At 46.3% G+C, this 16,662-nt stretch overlaps 1 protein-coding gene across 1 annotated transcript in view; it reads left to right on the top strand.

Annotated features, from left to right (window-relative positions):
* c2cd3 (C2 domain containing 3 centriole elongation regulator) overlaps positions 1-7,541 on the top strand; it is a 154,804-nt gene extending 147,263 nt beyond the window's left edge. Inside the window, exon 33 of the mRNA XM_085999470.1 lies at positions 5,827-7,541. Coding sequence (XP_085855596.1) covers positions 5,827-5,967 — 141 coding nt within the window. The 3' untranslated portion in view covers positions 5,968-7,541. The remainder of the gene's footprint in view (positions 1-5,826) is intronic.
* The last annotated feature ends 9,121 nt before the right edge of the window (positions 7,542-16,662 follow it).

Here is a 16,662-nt window from a genome sequence, read left to right as displayed (position 1 = left end):
GGTAGCAGCGCAGCGCTAATGGCTAGCGCCGCCATTAGCGTCCTGCTGAATGTAGTGGGAGGCGTGGCCAGTGGCTTCAGACCCACTTAGCGCCCTCTTAAGGCGCTAACGGGTGGCGCAGCCCACTGAATTTCTAGGCCAACATTTCCAAATTTGCTGATGATACAAAGCTAGGTGTCAGTTGCGAAGAGGATGTGAAGAGGCTTCAAGGGGATCTCGACAGGCTCAGTGAGTGAGCGAGAACATGGCAGATGGAATATAATGTGGATAAATGTGAAGTTATCCACTTTGGTAGAAAAAACAGAAAGGCAGAGTATTTCCTAAATGGTGAAAGATTGGGGAATGCAGATGCTCAAGAGGACCTGGGTGTCCTTGTACATGAGTCACTGAAAGTGAATGTGCAGGTGCAGCAAACTATTAGGAAAGCAAATGGTATGCTGGCCTTCATTACAAGAGGATTTGAGTACAGGAGTAAAGAAGTCTTACTCCAATTATATAGGACCTTGGTGAGACCACACCTGGAGTACTGTGTACAATTTTGGTCTCCTTACCTAAGGAAGCATATACTTGCCATAGAGGGAGTGCAACGAAGGTTCACGAGATTGATTCCTGGGATGGCGGGACTGTCGTATAAAGGGATCGAGCAAACTAGGCCTGTATTCTCTTGAATTCAGAAGAATGAGAGGGGATCTCATTGAAGCATACAAAATTATTACAGGGCTTGATGGGGTGGATACTGGGCGAATGTTTCCCTTGGCTGGGGAGTCTAGAACCAGGGGCCACAGCCTCAGGATAAAGGGTAGGCCATTCAGGACTGAGATGAGAAGAAATTTCTTCACACAGAGGGTGGTGAATCTTTGGAATTCTCTACCCCAGAGGGCTGTGGAGGCTCAGTCATTGGGTATATTCAAAACAGAAGTCAATAGATTTCTGACTAGTAAAGGCATATGGGGATATGGCAATAGGGCCAGTGAATGGGAGTTGAGGCAGAAGATCAGCCATGATCTCATTGAATGGCGGAGCAGGCTCGAAGGGCTGAATGGCCTACTCCTGTTCCTATTTCTTATGTTTTTATGTGAGCAGGTTATTGGTGAGTCAGTGCCGCTTGATAGCATTGTTGGTGACTCCTTTCATCAGTTTGCTGATGATTGAGAGTAGGCTGATAATGCGGTAATTGCCCGGGTTGAATTTGTCCTGGTTTTTATGAGCAGGGCATAACTGAACAATTTTCCACATTGTTGGGTAGATGCCTGTGTTGTAGCTGTACTGGAATAGCTTGGTTTGAGGTGCAACTAGTTCTGGAACACAGGTTTTCAGCACTACAGCCAGGATGTTGTCGGAGCCCAGAGCCCTTGTTGTGTTCAATGCACTCGGCCGTTTCTTGATGTCATGTGGAGTATATAGAAATGGCTGAAGATTAGCATCTGTGATGGTTGAGACCACCGGAGGAAGCCGAGAACGATCATCCAATCGGCACTTCTGACTAAAGACGGTTGCAAATGCTTCAGCCATGGGTAAATCTGGACTACAAAGCTCTTAATCCACTCCGTTTACTCAACGGTGAAACCTCGTACACCATTTACTCACCCCCTGAAAATACTATCACTTAAAACAGGCAACAAAAAAAAAGAAAAATTTGTGGCCAATTCAGAAAAAAAATTTGGAAATTCCTCGCCAACTCCCCAAGACAATCAAGCAAGCTCCAAGCGACCACATTTTCCCATGACTCATTACAATCTAAACTAACTAGCAACTTTAACTGCAAAGGTCCTCCTTTTCTCAGGAACTTGTCAAGTTCCCATTTAAAGGATTGTAACAACCTCATACTCAGCAATTTGTTCCAGAGGGTGATGACTGAGTGTTCTAGTCTCAAGTGACCATATAGAATTTATATGGCATCCAGCTCATCAGCCTAACTAATCTTGGGGAAGTGAATTGTGAAAATGCTGTTATCAACTGCTTCATGTTGTTGTCTCCTTCCTGTCCTCTGTTTTCACTACTACACATCTTGGCTAATCTCTGCCATGATTTTGTAACCCATTTCCTTAGTTTCCATTCGCATGCACATTTTGGCTGGCACTCTGGGTCCAAGCCCATTAATATCATCTCTCTCTTCCTTTGGCCCCTCTTGGGCGATTCTCTCCTCTCTCCTCCCAGCCCCTTCTTCCTGTCGCCCAGCCATGCCATCATTCATTTATCAAGCCTTTTGCACCGCCCCCCCCCCCCCCCCCCCAACCCAAACTCATTATGACACCACTGTCTTCCCTCTCGCCTGCCACCGTCCCAGGCTTGAATCACCTTGAACAAGCCCACAGCTACCCTCTATGCCTCTCTCAGCGTGCTCCAATGGGTGCATCATGGCACCTGTCACTGCCTCCTAATAAGTAGTCATATTTAGTGCCTCATCCTCCTGTGTTGCCAATCATCCCTCCCACCCCGTGGCACCCATTGGGCATTAACCTTCCTGTCCCACTCGCCCTACCCAATACTGCCCCCTAGGCACTGTCAGCAGAACAACGAGTACTGCCCCACTCCACATTTTTGGCCGAAATTTCCACTCTCTCGCAAACCAGGTCCTTGCCGTTCGTGACCTTATTGTGGATGATTGCATTAATATCCTGGCTTTGACTGAAACTTGGATCACAGGTGGCAACACCTTGCCATTTAACAAAGTCTCCCCACCTGTTTATACTTTCCACCGTGCAGCAAAGTTCATCTCACCAAGCAACGCCTTAGCCTCTTGCCCCTACTCCTCTGGTACATCTTCCTGTTCCAACCCTCTCAGCTCCTTTAAACCCTCATCTACTGTCTTCCCCTTCACCAAGCTCTATCCCAATTTCTCCCCATCCTGTATTTTTTGCTGTTTCAGCCCCTCCCAGACAACTCCACACCCTTGGTGATTTCAACTTGCATCTCAGCTCACCATGCCCATTCACTCAAATTCACCGCCCTCCTTAATCCACTCCCTCTTAATCTCTCGTGTCCATATTCACAGCTACCCCCTCGACCTAACCATCTACCATGAGCGCCTTGCTCACAGACAAGGCCAACTCCGTCCACATCCTTGTAACTCTCTTTCCACCCCACTTCCTTCTGCATTTGCCCTTGGAATAAAAATCTCCTCCAAGTCACTTAACAACTGCACTCAAACTCCCAACTGTCTCGTCCTTGGCCCTCGAATCACCATGCCTTGCATCCTCCACCCTCCGTAAACTTCAGATCATCCAAATCTTTGCTGCCGGCACCAATCATCCTACTGAACTCCACAAATAAACTCTAAAGCCTGCACATCTGCCAATGCACTTTATTATGGTTATGTTTATGTTAATATACTACAAGCCAAATGTATGTTGAATGTTTAAATGTCTTAATCTAAATGTGCACTCTCGGGAGCTGCAAGCCTACATTTCGTTGTACTGCACTTGTGCACTAACAATGACGATAAAAGTTGATTTGATTTTGATTTGATCATCGCCTCTATCCTCACTCGCCTACAATGGCTCCCAGTTCTGTAATGTCTCAAATTTAAAAATTCTCATCCTTGTGTTTAAATCTCTCTGGCTTCTACCCTTATCTCTGTAAGCTCCTTCAGCCTGTCAACCCCATAAATTCTCTACTCCTCTGGGTCTGGCCTCTTGTGCATTGCCCCTCACTTTTCTCCACCATTGCAGGCCGTGCCTTCAGCTGCCTAGGTCCCATCCTCTGAAATTGTTGTTAATCTTAATCTTTCTGGAATTTCTCCTTGGCCACCGAAAATACACCTTAACCAATCTACTAAATCTTCTTCTCTCAGAGTACATTCTGTGCTCTTGCTACTATCATGGACAGATGCATCTGCGACAGGTAGATTGATGAGGACGAGGTCAGGTAGTTTTTTCCCTCGTGTTGGTTCTCTCACCACCTGTCGCAGGCCCAGACTGGCAGTTATGTCCTTCAGGACTCGGCCAGCAGTGGTGCTACCGAGCCACTCTTGGTGATGGACATTGAAGTCCCCCACCCAGAGTACATTCTGTGCCCTTGCTACTCTCCGTGCTTCTTCCAAGTGGTGTTCAATATGGAGGAGTACTGATTCATCAGCTGAGGGAGGGCGGTAGGTGGTAATCAGCAGGAGGTTTCCTTGCCCATGCTTGGCCTGAAGCCATGAGACTTCATGGGGTCTGGAGTCAATGTTGAGGACTCCCAGGGCCACTCCTTCCCGACTGTATACCACTGTGCTGCCACCTCTGCTGGTGGAACAGGACATACCCAGGGATGGTGATGGAGGAGTTTGGCTGAAAGGTATGATTCTGTGAGTATGACTATGTCAGGCTGTTGCTTGACTAGTCTGTGCGACAGCTCTGCCAATTTTGGCACAAGTCCCCAGATATTGGTGAGGAGGATTTTGCAAGGTCGACTGGGCTGGGTGTGCCGTTGCCGTGTCCGTAGCCGGTGCCGAGGTCGATGCCGGGTGGTCCGTCCGGTTTCATTCTTATTATTGTTTCGTAGCGGTTTGTTAACAACTGAGTGACTTGCTAGGCCATTTCAGAGGGCAGTTACGAGTCAACCACATTGCTGTGGGTCTGGAGTCACATATAGGCCAGACCAGGTAAGGACAGCAGATTTCCTCCCCTAAAAGACATTAGTGAACCAGATGGGTTTTTATGACAATCCGATAGCTTCACGGTTACCATTACTGATACTAGCTTTTTATTCCAAATTTATTTAATTAACTGAATTTAAATTCCCCAGCTGCCGTGGTGGGATTTGAACTCGAGTCTCTGGATCATTAGTCCAGGCCTCTGGATTACCTGCCCACTATGCTACCGTTCCCTTGTAGAAGGAATGTTGCTTGAGCAATCCCCTCGTCCGCTCTGAGTGTTTGTGTGAAATAGCATCCTGACCCTGAAGGCAGTTACTCTCGACAGAATTCAGAGCATTGGTCTCTGCACTTACATGTTGCTCCTTTGGAACTATTGGCACACGGCAATAGCCACATCCCAGAAACTACTTTGAGCGGCCGGGAGGATAGCCAGCCAATATTGCTGCTGATGAAGAGTGATTGTAGCCTTCCAATGCACTGAAGACTGAGTAGAGTAGAATTGGCAGAAGAACTTGTACGATAGCAAAATACTGCAGATGTTGGCAATCTGAAATAACAACAGAAAATGCTGGAAAAACTCAGCAGGTCAGGCAACATCCGTGGACAGAAATTTGAGTTGACGTTTCGGGTCGAACCCTTCTTCAAAACTGGAAAGAAAAGATAGATCCGATCTATCTTTTCTTTCCAGTTTTGAAGAAGGGTTCGACCCGAAACGTCAACTCAAATTTCTGTCCATGGATGTTGCCTGACCACCTGAGTTTTTCCAGCATTTTCTGTTGTTATTATGGCAGAAGAACTTCTCCAGTTGGTCATTAGCAGCACAAGACACACAACTTTGAAGTGAAGTAGAAGGACTTTAAGGGAACCCACTGCATAGTTCTCCCTTGTCAACAAGAGCACTTATGATAGTATAGTGTGCGATAGTCACTAACCTCCAGAGCAGAGATGGTACATTATTCGAATATGTCTATTAAAAGATACTGGCATGAGCTTTCACTTCTATAGTCTGCAGCCTTCAATTTTCTTTAATGGATGGAAAAATTTTAACTGGTAAACGTGGAATTGGAAAGGCTGGGTCACTCTGTTGCCACAGTAGACTTTGATCTAAATGTAAATGCAATTGTTATTTAGCTTAAATAATTTTCTTTCATGTAATTATTTATTATGAGAATTGCTAAGAAAAGAAAACCATCCTTGTTGGATTTGAACTCGCCTTTTAAAAATGACCCCTAAATTTCTGTCTTCAGGGTGAACTTGCAAGTCTCACTGGAACGGTTTCTCGACGCAGCAATCGTCAAAAACCAAGATTAGCATCAACGGAGCTATCTAAGGAGGAAACCGAAAGAATTGCCAAGATTTTTGCAGGACACTTTGCAGAAAAAAGCTGAAAAAATTGTTTTACGGTTAATATTATTTTAAAAGGCTTGACCTAAAATTGGTAAGTGTCCACTTAAATTACCCCCAGCAGTTAATGCTGCATGTGGACTGTTAAGCTGCATATTACCTGGACCTGAACAATGAATGAAATCAAATTGATTACCGTGGATACTCTTGCTCCTGGAAAGAGAATTCCTAGCTCATTTGTACCTGCAGTAATCACGTACTATTACTTAGCTATTCAGCACATTTGGTCCAGTCGGTCCTCTTTTCTCATGGATGCTACTGCAGAGAGTATCTACCTGAGGTGGAAGTGCAAACTTCGAGTTTCCATCCTCCACATTACCCATTGAAATTTACCCTCCTCGTCCCACAGCAGTGTAATTGATGTGTACAACAGTCCAAATCTATTAGGGCAGTGTAAAGCACACAGCATATATCTGGAAGATGGTATCCGTTCCATATTCTGTACGCTATAAAGCACTGAAATAATACAGTGGCAGCACTTGTTTCAATGCAGTGTTTTGATTACACACTTGTAAGATTTTTTCATATTGATAGTTCTGGCACACATGAGTGTAAGTAGCCCAAATTACTGAGGCAACCTATTCTCCCCTAACAACCCTAGACAATGAGGTTTTTCTTTTTAAGTGTCCGTAACCTTAGCTATACAGGCTTCTGGTGTTTGAACTGGGAGGGGTGTACCTGAACTCTCCATATAGAAAAATCTTATCACATGGACAAGGATAACATTACATTGAATTAAGTGATGTCATTGTGTTAGTCCAGTGCCGAATGTGGAAAAGAAACGGCCTTGCAGATTCTGACTGCCAGTTTCAGGGTAAACTGGTCAGAGACCAGCAATGAATAATTGTTTTGTTTCAGTTCGCAATATAATTATATTGGTTCTGGTTGCGGTTTCAGAACTGCTGCTTGATTTGCAGCAAAAACCATGATACAGGAACAAATGAACCAGATTTTAAATGGGAGCTATTTGCTTCAAACTTCTAACCCTGTTGGGTTGTCTATTTTTGGAATAGCTGTACAATATTTTTTACATTTATATTCCTGACTGTTTACTCCCATAGGTCGTGCCCACAAAAACAACTTGACTGTCTCCTTCCTTGTACTTTAATTTTAATATGAATGTGCATCATTAATCTATACTGTACTTGTCTGGTCTTTAAGTGCTGTATAGGGGAAAGGGAAAGATGACTTGTCTTTGGATGCACATTTGGTAATACTGTTTTGTAGTACAGGCTGCACCAACAAAAAACATAAGTTGGACCAATTGTAATAAACTGTTAACTTATGTTTTTAAATAAGGTTTGTGAGATAATCTGTGCAATCTAAAAGTACAGAAAGTAAAAATTATAGAGCAGGGCAGCTATGCACACACTTTCATGTGTATGGGTAAGAGGGTTTCATTGGTGGTAATGCTGTTGCCATTGTTTGTATTTTTGTATTTGTATGAAAATATTTAAATCTTGTATAGTAAGCTACTAAATTTTAATACTTTGTCAGAATTATGTCTGTGGTTTTTCAAAAATTTTGCAGTACGGTAATAAATTATTTTTCAATGTAATACATTTTGTTCTGTTTGTGACACAATTTGGGAGTGTACATAATCCTGGTGAACATTCTTTCTTCTGATTCAGCGTAACCACTTGGAACACCTCGCTGTTCCAGTTGGTTTTGTTTTGTGACATAATGTCAGTAGAATAACAAGTACGCTTTGTGGTGCAGTTACCACTGCTGATGCAGTTTTACAGTTCACACAGTCTACAGCAGATATCTTTTATACCTATAACATTGGTTAACTTCATACCATTACTAGCAAGATGAAATCAACTCGTGTCATAATTTTTTTTAAATGTCTCTTGTTCGACTTTGTTAGGGAGCGCAATTGATCACCTCAGCCTTTGTTCAACAAGAGTACCCAATCTTCTCACTGTAAATTAATTCATACTGACAATGTATTTTGTTCATTCTGGGCATTGTAACAAGTACAGTGGAATATAGGTTAACATCTACAGTTCCTCACAGAGTTTCTGATCTTGGGTTCAGATTTCCAGCATTTGCAGTTTTTTGCTTTTGTTTGAGCTCCTGATCTTGGCTGGTTAGAAGAGCGATGCTTTACCACAACCAGGGAAAGGGAAAACCAGAAGACGTGGTAACCTAGCCCCTTCACGTACATCTAATAGTGTTGACCGAGGCCTTATGATTAAGTTCCCTTTCTGTGTTTGGATCCATGGAAGCAAAATGTGGTCTAAAGGGACACTCTAGATGTAAGTGGCACAGTACACCGAGTAAAGTTTATGCAGCAGCAGATGTTCACCAATTCTGTGAAAGACATAACAGAGGGTAATCATTTGGGGACTGCAGTACACAATTGGAGTACAACCTGACACCCAGAGCATGCCTGCCTCTGCAATTCAAGTTTACCTGGTGTTCATCAGCAGATGAGTACCTCGAGCAGAAGGAAATCATCCTGTGCCAAAAACAGCAAATTGGTATAGAAGCGAGAAAAAGCAATAACACATGACACCTGCTTGCTGAATGGTTGTTGCTCAAGGATCAATCATGCAAAACTACATCATTTTGAAGACTTTTGGGATCAGGTAACTAATTTCTTAGCCTTTCTGCATTAATCCCTTAACTATCGCATTCATTTCAAATCATGGGAAACTGTGCTGGCAAGTTAATTTCCCATCCACCTGCGGCAAAACAAAGCCAGGCCAATTTTAATGTCCGGGCCTCATTTAAATCATGGCAGCCGACTGGCTGGTTCGACTTCTGGAGGTGTTTCGTGTTCAGGAAAGGGGGGGTGTTGGAGTTCTGGGCAGAGAAGGTGCAAGGTTTTCTTAGGGCCCAGAGGAGGGCTTCTCCTGGCCCCACAAAGTAAAGACAAACACCTTTCTCGGCATATTCTGGGTCTGATCTTCCTCTTCTGTCCTGGATTGGCCTAGTGGGAATGTTTCATCAGCTTCCCCACTCTGGCCGGAGTTCAAATTGAAGTCCGGTCCCGGTGATGTCATCAGCACTTGACATACTTGTGTAAGGATGGGCCCTGCGGCTTTGGGTGGGTGTGTTTGCGGACTGCAGGATGCTGGTGGCACCAGGGCAGATAAATAACTGCATTTTAACTGCACAGACCGGGATTAAATGGAGTGGATTTGAACAGCATGCTTTGCTTGGGAATTTGGAAAGAATGGGAATTTCTGGTAAGTATTGGGCAAGTAAAAACTTTAAAAAGTGAAATTTAGTTTAAGATTTTGATTTTAACATAAAACTTTAAGGCCTAGAAATTCAGTGGGCTTTGCGCCCAGTTACCGCCCAAATAGGGTTTCTGCGCCAGTGTAAGAGGGTGCGCTGATATTCAGCGCTGCGGTAATGGCGGCGGTAGCCGGTAGCGCTGCGCCGACACCGATGACGTCATCGGTGTGCGCAGTGCCCCGGTTCCGCCCCGCTTCCGGCCCAAACCCCATATTTAGTTGCGGCCGCCTCCAGCGCTGGAAAAACGGGGCCGTACTGCTGCGCTACTGGGGCGCTTTAAGGTGGAGGTGCGGCCGGCCGCTTTTTCGGCGGCTGCCTGCCCGCACCTCCTTCCCCGGCCTCCTCCACCACCCCCCCCCCCCGGCGGCATTGCCGGCTGCTTTCCGCGAGCCCGGCACTTCTCCGTGGTGCCGGGCTCATTTGCCGGCACAATCCAGCGGCGATCTCGCTGTTGCAGGCACCGCCCCCTTAAGAGAAGGAGGAGGCCTGCAGTACCGCAGCCTGCCGCTCCGCAGCGGGTGGCGCTGCGGCACCTGGAGCGCCGATATTCAGTTTCAGCGCCCCAAGCGGGGGCGCCGAAACCCTTGAATAGCGGCCGCCTTCGAGTTGGGGCGCTGAAACTGAATTTCCGGCGGGCGCAAGTGGCTCCGCCCGCAGCGCTAACTTTTGGGCGTTAGCCTGCTGGCGGGTCTTAACTAGTTCTTAAAGTTTTAGGCCTAGAAATTCAGTTAACAGAAGCTGACTGCCAGTCAGGTGTTAAGTGCTTGACTTGAATAGGCGCTAATCGCCAGGAGCAGGGGAGCTGAATCATCTCTTGTAAATTGGGCGAGGCTCCAAGTGTATAAAAGTAAACATTTCTGCAGAGCACAGAGTGGGATTAAACGGAGTGGACTTGAACAGAGTGCTTTGGTTGGGAATTTGGAAAGAGTGGGAATTTGGAGGAGAGGGAAGGAGTTCTTGCCTTTTGCCTACACCACTACTTGTAGTGCTTGTGTTACAGGTAGATATTTAATTTCAGTACCCTTAACTTAATCAAGTAGGTAGTCAGGAAGCTACTCTGTAAACTAAATAACCTAATTACAAATTTAATTAAATAAATCAAGGTCATAAAGGGATGGCAATGTCGCAACTGCAGCATGTGGGAGTTTGTGAAAAACATTGTGATCTTGAGAAACTTCAGCTCAGTTTTTGAGCTGGAGTCTGAGGTGCAGACATTGCGGGGCATCAGTCCTGTGTGCAGTTTTGGTCCCCTTACCTAAGAAAGGATATACTTGCCATAAAGGGACTGCAGCGAAGGTTCACCAGACTGATTCCTGGGATGGCAGGACTGTCGTATGAGGAGAGATTGTGTCGACTAGGCCTGTATTCACTAGCGTTTAGAAGAATGAGAGGGGATCTCATTGAAACGTATAAAATTCTGGCAGGGCTAGACAGACTGGATGCAGGGAGGATGTTTCCTCTGGCTGGGGGATCGAGAACGAGAGGTCACAGTCTCAGGATACGGGGTAGGACATTTAGGAGTGAGATGAGGAGAAATTTCTTTACTCTGAGGGTGGTGAACATGTGGAATTCTGTACCAAAAGTCTGTGGAGGACAAGTCACTGAATATATTTAAGAAGGAGAGAGATTTCTTGCCACAAGGCATCAAAGGGTATGAGGCGAGAGCGGGAATATGGTATTGAGATAGAGGATCCGCCATGATTATATTGAATGGCGGAGCAGGCTCGAAGGGCCGAATGGCCTACTCCTGCTATTTTTCTGTGTTTCTATCAGGGTGGGGAGAGTTCCCTGGACACTTTGATCCAGGAGGCAGTCACACCCCTCAGGTTAGGTAGTGGTACAGTTCTGGTTAGTGGTCAGGGACAGGAGGGTGTGACTGCAACTCAGGCAGGTAAGGGGACCCCAGGTGCAGTGCTGGAGGAGTCTCGGCCTTTGCCCTTGTCCAACAGGTATGAGGTTCTTGCTGCCTGTGTGGATGAGGGAAAAGCCTGTAGGATGAATGAGCAGGCTGACCATGGTGCAGGAGACCATTCAAGTGGGGGGAGTGAAAGGGAATGTAGTTGTGGTAGCGGACAGTATAGTCGGGGGAATAGATACTGTTCTCTGCAGCCGCGACTGAGAGTTCCGAAGGTTGTGTTGCCTACTGGTGTTAGGGTAAATGACGACATCTTGCGGCTGGAGAAGAACTTGGAGCGGGAGGATCCAGTTGTCGTGGTCCACGTAGGAACCAACAACATAGGTAGAACTAGGAATGAGGTTCTGCTGAGGGAGTTTGAGGATCCAAATTAATAAGCAGAACCTCAAAGGTAATAATCTCTGGATTGTTACCTGAGCCACGCGCAAATTGGCATAGGGATAAACAGATTAGAGGTTTAAATGCATGGCTCAAAGAGTGGTGTGGGAGGAAGGGGTTTCGGTTCATGAGGCACTAGCACCAGTACTGGGGAAAGAGGGAGCTGTTCCGTTGGGACGGGCTCCACTTAAACCGGGCTGGGACCAGTGTCCTGGTGAACTGAATAGCTAGGGCAGTCGACGGCTTTAAACTAATGAAGGAGGGGGAGGAGCGGGAGGATTCAGGAAAGAGTAAATTTAAAAGCAGTGAGAGAAATGTCAAGGCTCTAGAGCAGAGTAGAGTTTTGGGTAAAAATAAGCAGAGTGGGTCAGGAAGGGACTGAGAGTAAAAGGCATCAGTGACTCGGGTGACATCAGGGAAAAAGAGAAATAAGTCAAAGCTAAAGGTACTGGGCCAGATTCCAATCCCTACGGGTGTGTATGCGCTGTGCACCCACCCATAGGGACATCAGAAATGCCGGTTTCAGGCATGCGCTGGAAACCGGCATTTCCGATCTGTCAAAAAAGCACTTGACAGATCCTCCGGCTGCCCGGGAGAAGGGCCTCTAGGCGGATGGTTCCGCTTTTTGGAGACTCTCCGCCCGCAGAAAACACTTACAATTCTTGAGCCTGGTAAAAGCAGGCCTTCCGCCTGCTTTTACCAGGATAAGAGTTGAAAAAAGTTTTTTTTTTAATTTTCACTGATTTATCATTTAAAAATACTTTTTTTTTTAAAAAGGTAAGTTTATTTTAGCCCTGTAAAAAAAACTTTAATTATTGTAATTTCAAGTCATTTTAAAAATGTGATTTTTAAAAAATTTATTTAAAGTTTTACTGTGTTTTGGAGGTGATCTCCATTGATATATTTGACAGGTCTTCCTGCCAAGTGTATGAAGGGAGATTCTGTGATTGGCTCCCCATGGCCCATGTGATCCCAGGGACGCTGTGAACTACCTGCGCCTCTGGAATACGTGGGCCCTGCGCACCTGCAGTTTGGAGAGGCCCAGCATCAGAATTGTGTGCGTCCCGGGAGCTCTCCGGTAAGGGCGCAGATTTTTCCAGATCGCAGTCCTCCGCCCACGGTAGGCCTGCGATCGGAATATCTGGGCCACTATATCTGAATGTGTGAAGCATTCTCAACAAAATAGATGAATTAATAGCGCAGATAGAAATTAACAGGTTTGATCTGTTAGCCATAACGGAGATGTGGTTGCAAAGTGGCTAGATTGGGAACTAAATATTCCAGGCTACATAACTTTTAGAAGGGATAGGCAAAATGGAAAAGGTGGAGGGGTAGTCCTGATAATAAAGGATGGGATAAAGACAGTAGCGAGAAAGGATCTTGGCTCTGAAAATCAAGAAGTAGAATCAGTTTCGGTGGAGTTAAGAAATAGCAAGGGACAGAAAACATTAGTGGGAGTTGTTTATAGGCCCCCAAACAGTAGTTGTAATGTAGGGCAGAGTATAAATCAAGAAATTAGAGGTGCATGTAACAAGGGTAATGTAGTGTATGTACCCGTCTACCTTTAAGAGAACTATTTTAGGGTGGCACTACTTTGTTTGGCTTCTGTATACTGTAATACCGACGGTGACCACACCAGTATATAAGTGTTGTCAGGATTTATTGGGCAGATTCGCCCTGACCTTCGAATAGTAAAGTCCTGTTTTAAGTTACTCTGGTAGTCTGTGTATTAATTAACTAAACAACTCACAGACTTTACAGTGGCGACGAGTCCGATCGTACCCTGCGGCAACAATACTTTCGAAGCAGTTAACGAGCGTCGAGAAGAGGCAACCACCCTCGTCATTCTGCTGGGAGAAAACTCGAGTCTGCAGAGCTGGAAAGGAGGAAGAATTCAGAGACAAAGACTTCCATCAGCAACAGGCACTGACTGTCCCTTCTGCCACGGTGAGGAGTGAGCCGATCAGCACGAGAAGCAAGCCGGCCACGGTGACTGTGAGTAAGGGAAAAGTAAAAAGAATAACCGGAGGATAAGGGCGGTGCACTCGACCACGGTCGAGGGAGAAAGGAGCTGGACAGAAGTCGGGCCCAGAGGCGCTGAGACTGGGGCAGCGTGGAGCAAGGAAGCCGCGGTACAGACAGGCTTGGGGACGCAACGGCGTCGTGAGACAGCTAGACCGCGACCGGCGAAAAAGGCCGGGCGGCGACCGAAGCCACGAAGCGCTGCGACCGGGAACGTAGGCGCGGGAAGAGATAAACTCAGCCGCAGCCGGGGAGGGAAGCACCGGACTGCGAGAGGGCTGGGAGGCGCGATTGGGAGCCGAGCGAGCGGGAGAGAGACAGAGCCCGAGCAAGGGAGACTGAGCGAGAGCCAGTCCAGCGGCTGAAACTGTTCTCCGTCAACGGGGTGTACCCAGCGCCGGTAGAGCCGAGCGAGCGGGAGAGAGACCGAGCCCAAGCAAGGGGAACTGAGCGAGAGCCAGCCCAGCGGCTGAAACTGTTCGCCGTCAACGGGGTGTACCCAGCGCCGGTTGCCCTGCCGAGAAAAGGGAAAGCACTGAAGCCGACGCGCAGGCTGTGAACCTGAAAGCCAGCGGCCGTCGCCCGTGGGGAAAGTGTACCCCTCCCGCCAGGGAAGAAACGCGGGAAGCCGCCATTAGGCGGGGAAGAAGACAGAAGCGGGAAACCGCCATTGAAGTGGGCGGGGAGAGAAGATAAGCGCGGGAAACCGCCATTTTCGCGGGAACCGCCATCTTGAGAAAAAAAATTTTTTAAAGAAATAATTCGTGGTGTTTATCAGGAAGAGAGGAAGATGCCTAAGCGTGGTAACATCAACGATTTTAATTCCGAGGTAGAAGACTGGGCCACGTATGTGGAACGCATGGAGATCTATTGTGAGGCCAATAAAATAGAAGAAGATGACAAAGCTATAACCTTGCTAAACTCGATGGGCGCGAAGACATACGGGCTCTTGAAGCATCTACTATCACCAGCTAAACCGGCGGATCAGACTTTCGATGATATTGTGGCTGTTCTGAAGGATCACTTGAACCCCACACCGTTGATGTTGGCGGAACGATTCAAATTCTATGCGAGAACGCAATGGAAAGACGAAAGCAACGCGGAATACTTGGTCGAACTGCGTAGACTAGCGAAATACTGCCAGTTTGGAGGGAATCTGACAGAGGCATTGCGAGACAAGTTCGTGTGCGGATTGGCAAAGGAAGGAACGCAAAAGCGACTACTCGAAGAGAACGACCTTACACTTGACAGGGCTGTCCTTATTGCAGCATCGCACGAAGCCGCAGCAAAGGGAACTGCGGAAATGCAGCTAAAGACAGCGGCACTCAGTGTGGATCAAATTACCTCGACAACAACAAAATGCTATCGTTGTGGGAAGACAACACACGACCAGAACCAATGCTGGTTTAAGAACCAGGAATGTAGGAAATGTGGCAAACTGGGTCACATAGCTAAGGTATGCCGGTCAGGGAAGAAGACCAACAACCAAAGGACCAACAACCAAAGGAAGCCATCACAGGAAAAGTACAACAAGGTACACAAGGTGGCTGAGAAGAGTTCAGACGAACAGAATTCGGACTCAGACCCAAACGGCCAGGAGCTGGGTAGTCTGAGAATTCACAATGTGAGTAAGAAAGCTGACCTACAAACTATCTGGGTCATGCTAAAAATAGCTGGAGTCCAAATGAAAATGGAGTTGGACACTGGATCAGCTCTATCAGTCATAAATCGAAGGGATTACCACCGGCTATTCTCACATATACCCTTAAGAGATACCAAGTTCGTATTGCAGACATACACGGGGCATAAAGTATACCCCATGGGAAAGATAAGAGTCAAGGTGAGAGATAGGGGTAAAGAACACCCAAGAATGAACTTATACGTACTACCTGAGGGAGGACCACCACTTCTAGGACGGGAGTGGATCAAGAAAATAGACATGGAATGGCACTATCTAAAAGCCATAACGAGTGAGGACTCGGTGCAGACAATCAGCTCAGATTCTGAATCGGATGACGATAAGACCAACCCAAATGTGAAAGACAAGGCTAAAATGGACTTGCCGACTAAGGTTGGAAAAACGAAGGCATGCAGAAAGGCTTATGCTCCAGAGAAGAACAAAGTTTCAGAACAGATCTCCACCGAACAACAACGACAACATAGTTTGACAGAGAATTCTGAGTCTGTTCAGTTTAAGGACATATCCATGACGGAAGAACACCGAGCTCGGACTCAACTTTATTTCAAATTACGACAACAGTTAGAACAATTGAGTTACCGTCTCGTACAAGAGATGAAAACAATGAAAAAGTTCTATGACACCGAATGGGAGAATCTGGAAAGACAACAGAAGCAGCTAGCTCAAGCAGAGAGCGACCATAGAGCCATCGTGACCAATCACCGATCACATCTCCCTTATGATGTTCAGGAGTTAGAATATTTGCAGAAAGAAGCAAATGAAGAGGAATCTTCAGGAAGCCAGGATTTTATTCCAGTTCTTCTCTACGACTCCTTACAAGCAGAGTTTGAGAAGTTGAAGGAACAGTATGAACAGGCCCAGGCTACAATCCTGGAGGGGGTTAACTCGGCAACCTCCGAAAAGCTAGTTTCAGTGGAAGCATATGAGCAACTAAAGGTTGAACATGAGCAAGAAGTCCAAAGGCTGCAGGAAATTCTTGATGAGCTCAAGGCCAAGACAGACTCATCGGTAGAAGTTCCATCCATAGATGAGAAATTAGAGGTGAAAGACATGGCAGAACATGAAAGTCAAGATGTCCAAGAACTCATAAAAATATTGAAGGAAACCCAAGACAAATATGAGGCGGCAATGACCGAGGTTCAACAACTTGAAGAACAGATTCAACTGGGAATTCTTTCAGTGAAAGAAAAGGCAACTGTAAGAAACACAGAGACTGTAAGAATGGCCCCTGAACATGAGCTAGAGAGCATCAAGGCGCAACTTCTCCGAGCGCGTAAAGCCAAAGTACAAGAGGAAAAAAAGGTGAAAGCATTGGAGGAAAAGGTGGATGAAATGGAGAAGACTCTGATCCACAGGGTCCCCGTGGAAGATTTAACGGTCAGCCAACTCCTTCATATGCTGAGAGACAAGACTCTG

Source organism: Somniosus microcephalus, chromosome 10, assembly GCF_052327205.1.
Source record: "Somniosus microcephalus isolate GS21.2 chromosome 10, FLI_Smic_1.0, whole genome shotgun sequence".
Classification (NCBI taxonomy): Eukaryota; Metazoa; Chordata; class Chondrichthyes; order Squaliformes; family Somniosidae; genus Somniosus; species Somniosus microcephalus.
The sequence above is the reverse complement of the archived record's forward strand: the minus strand, read 5'-3'. Positions and strand labels throughout refer to the sequence as shown.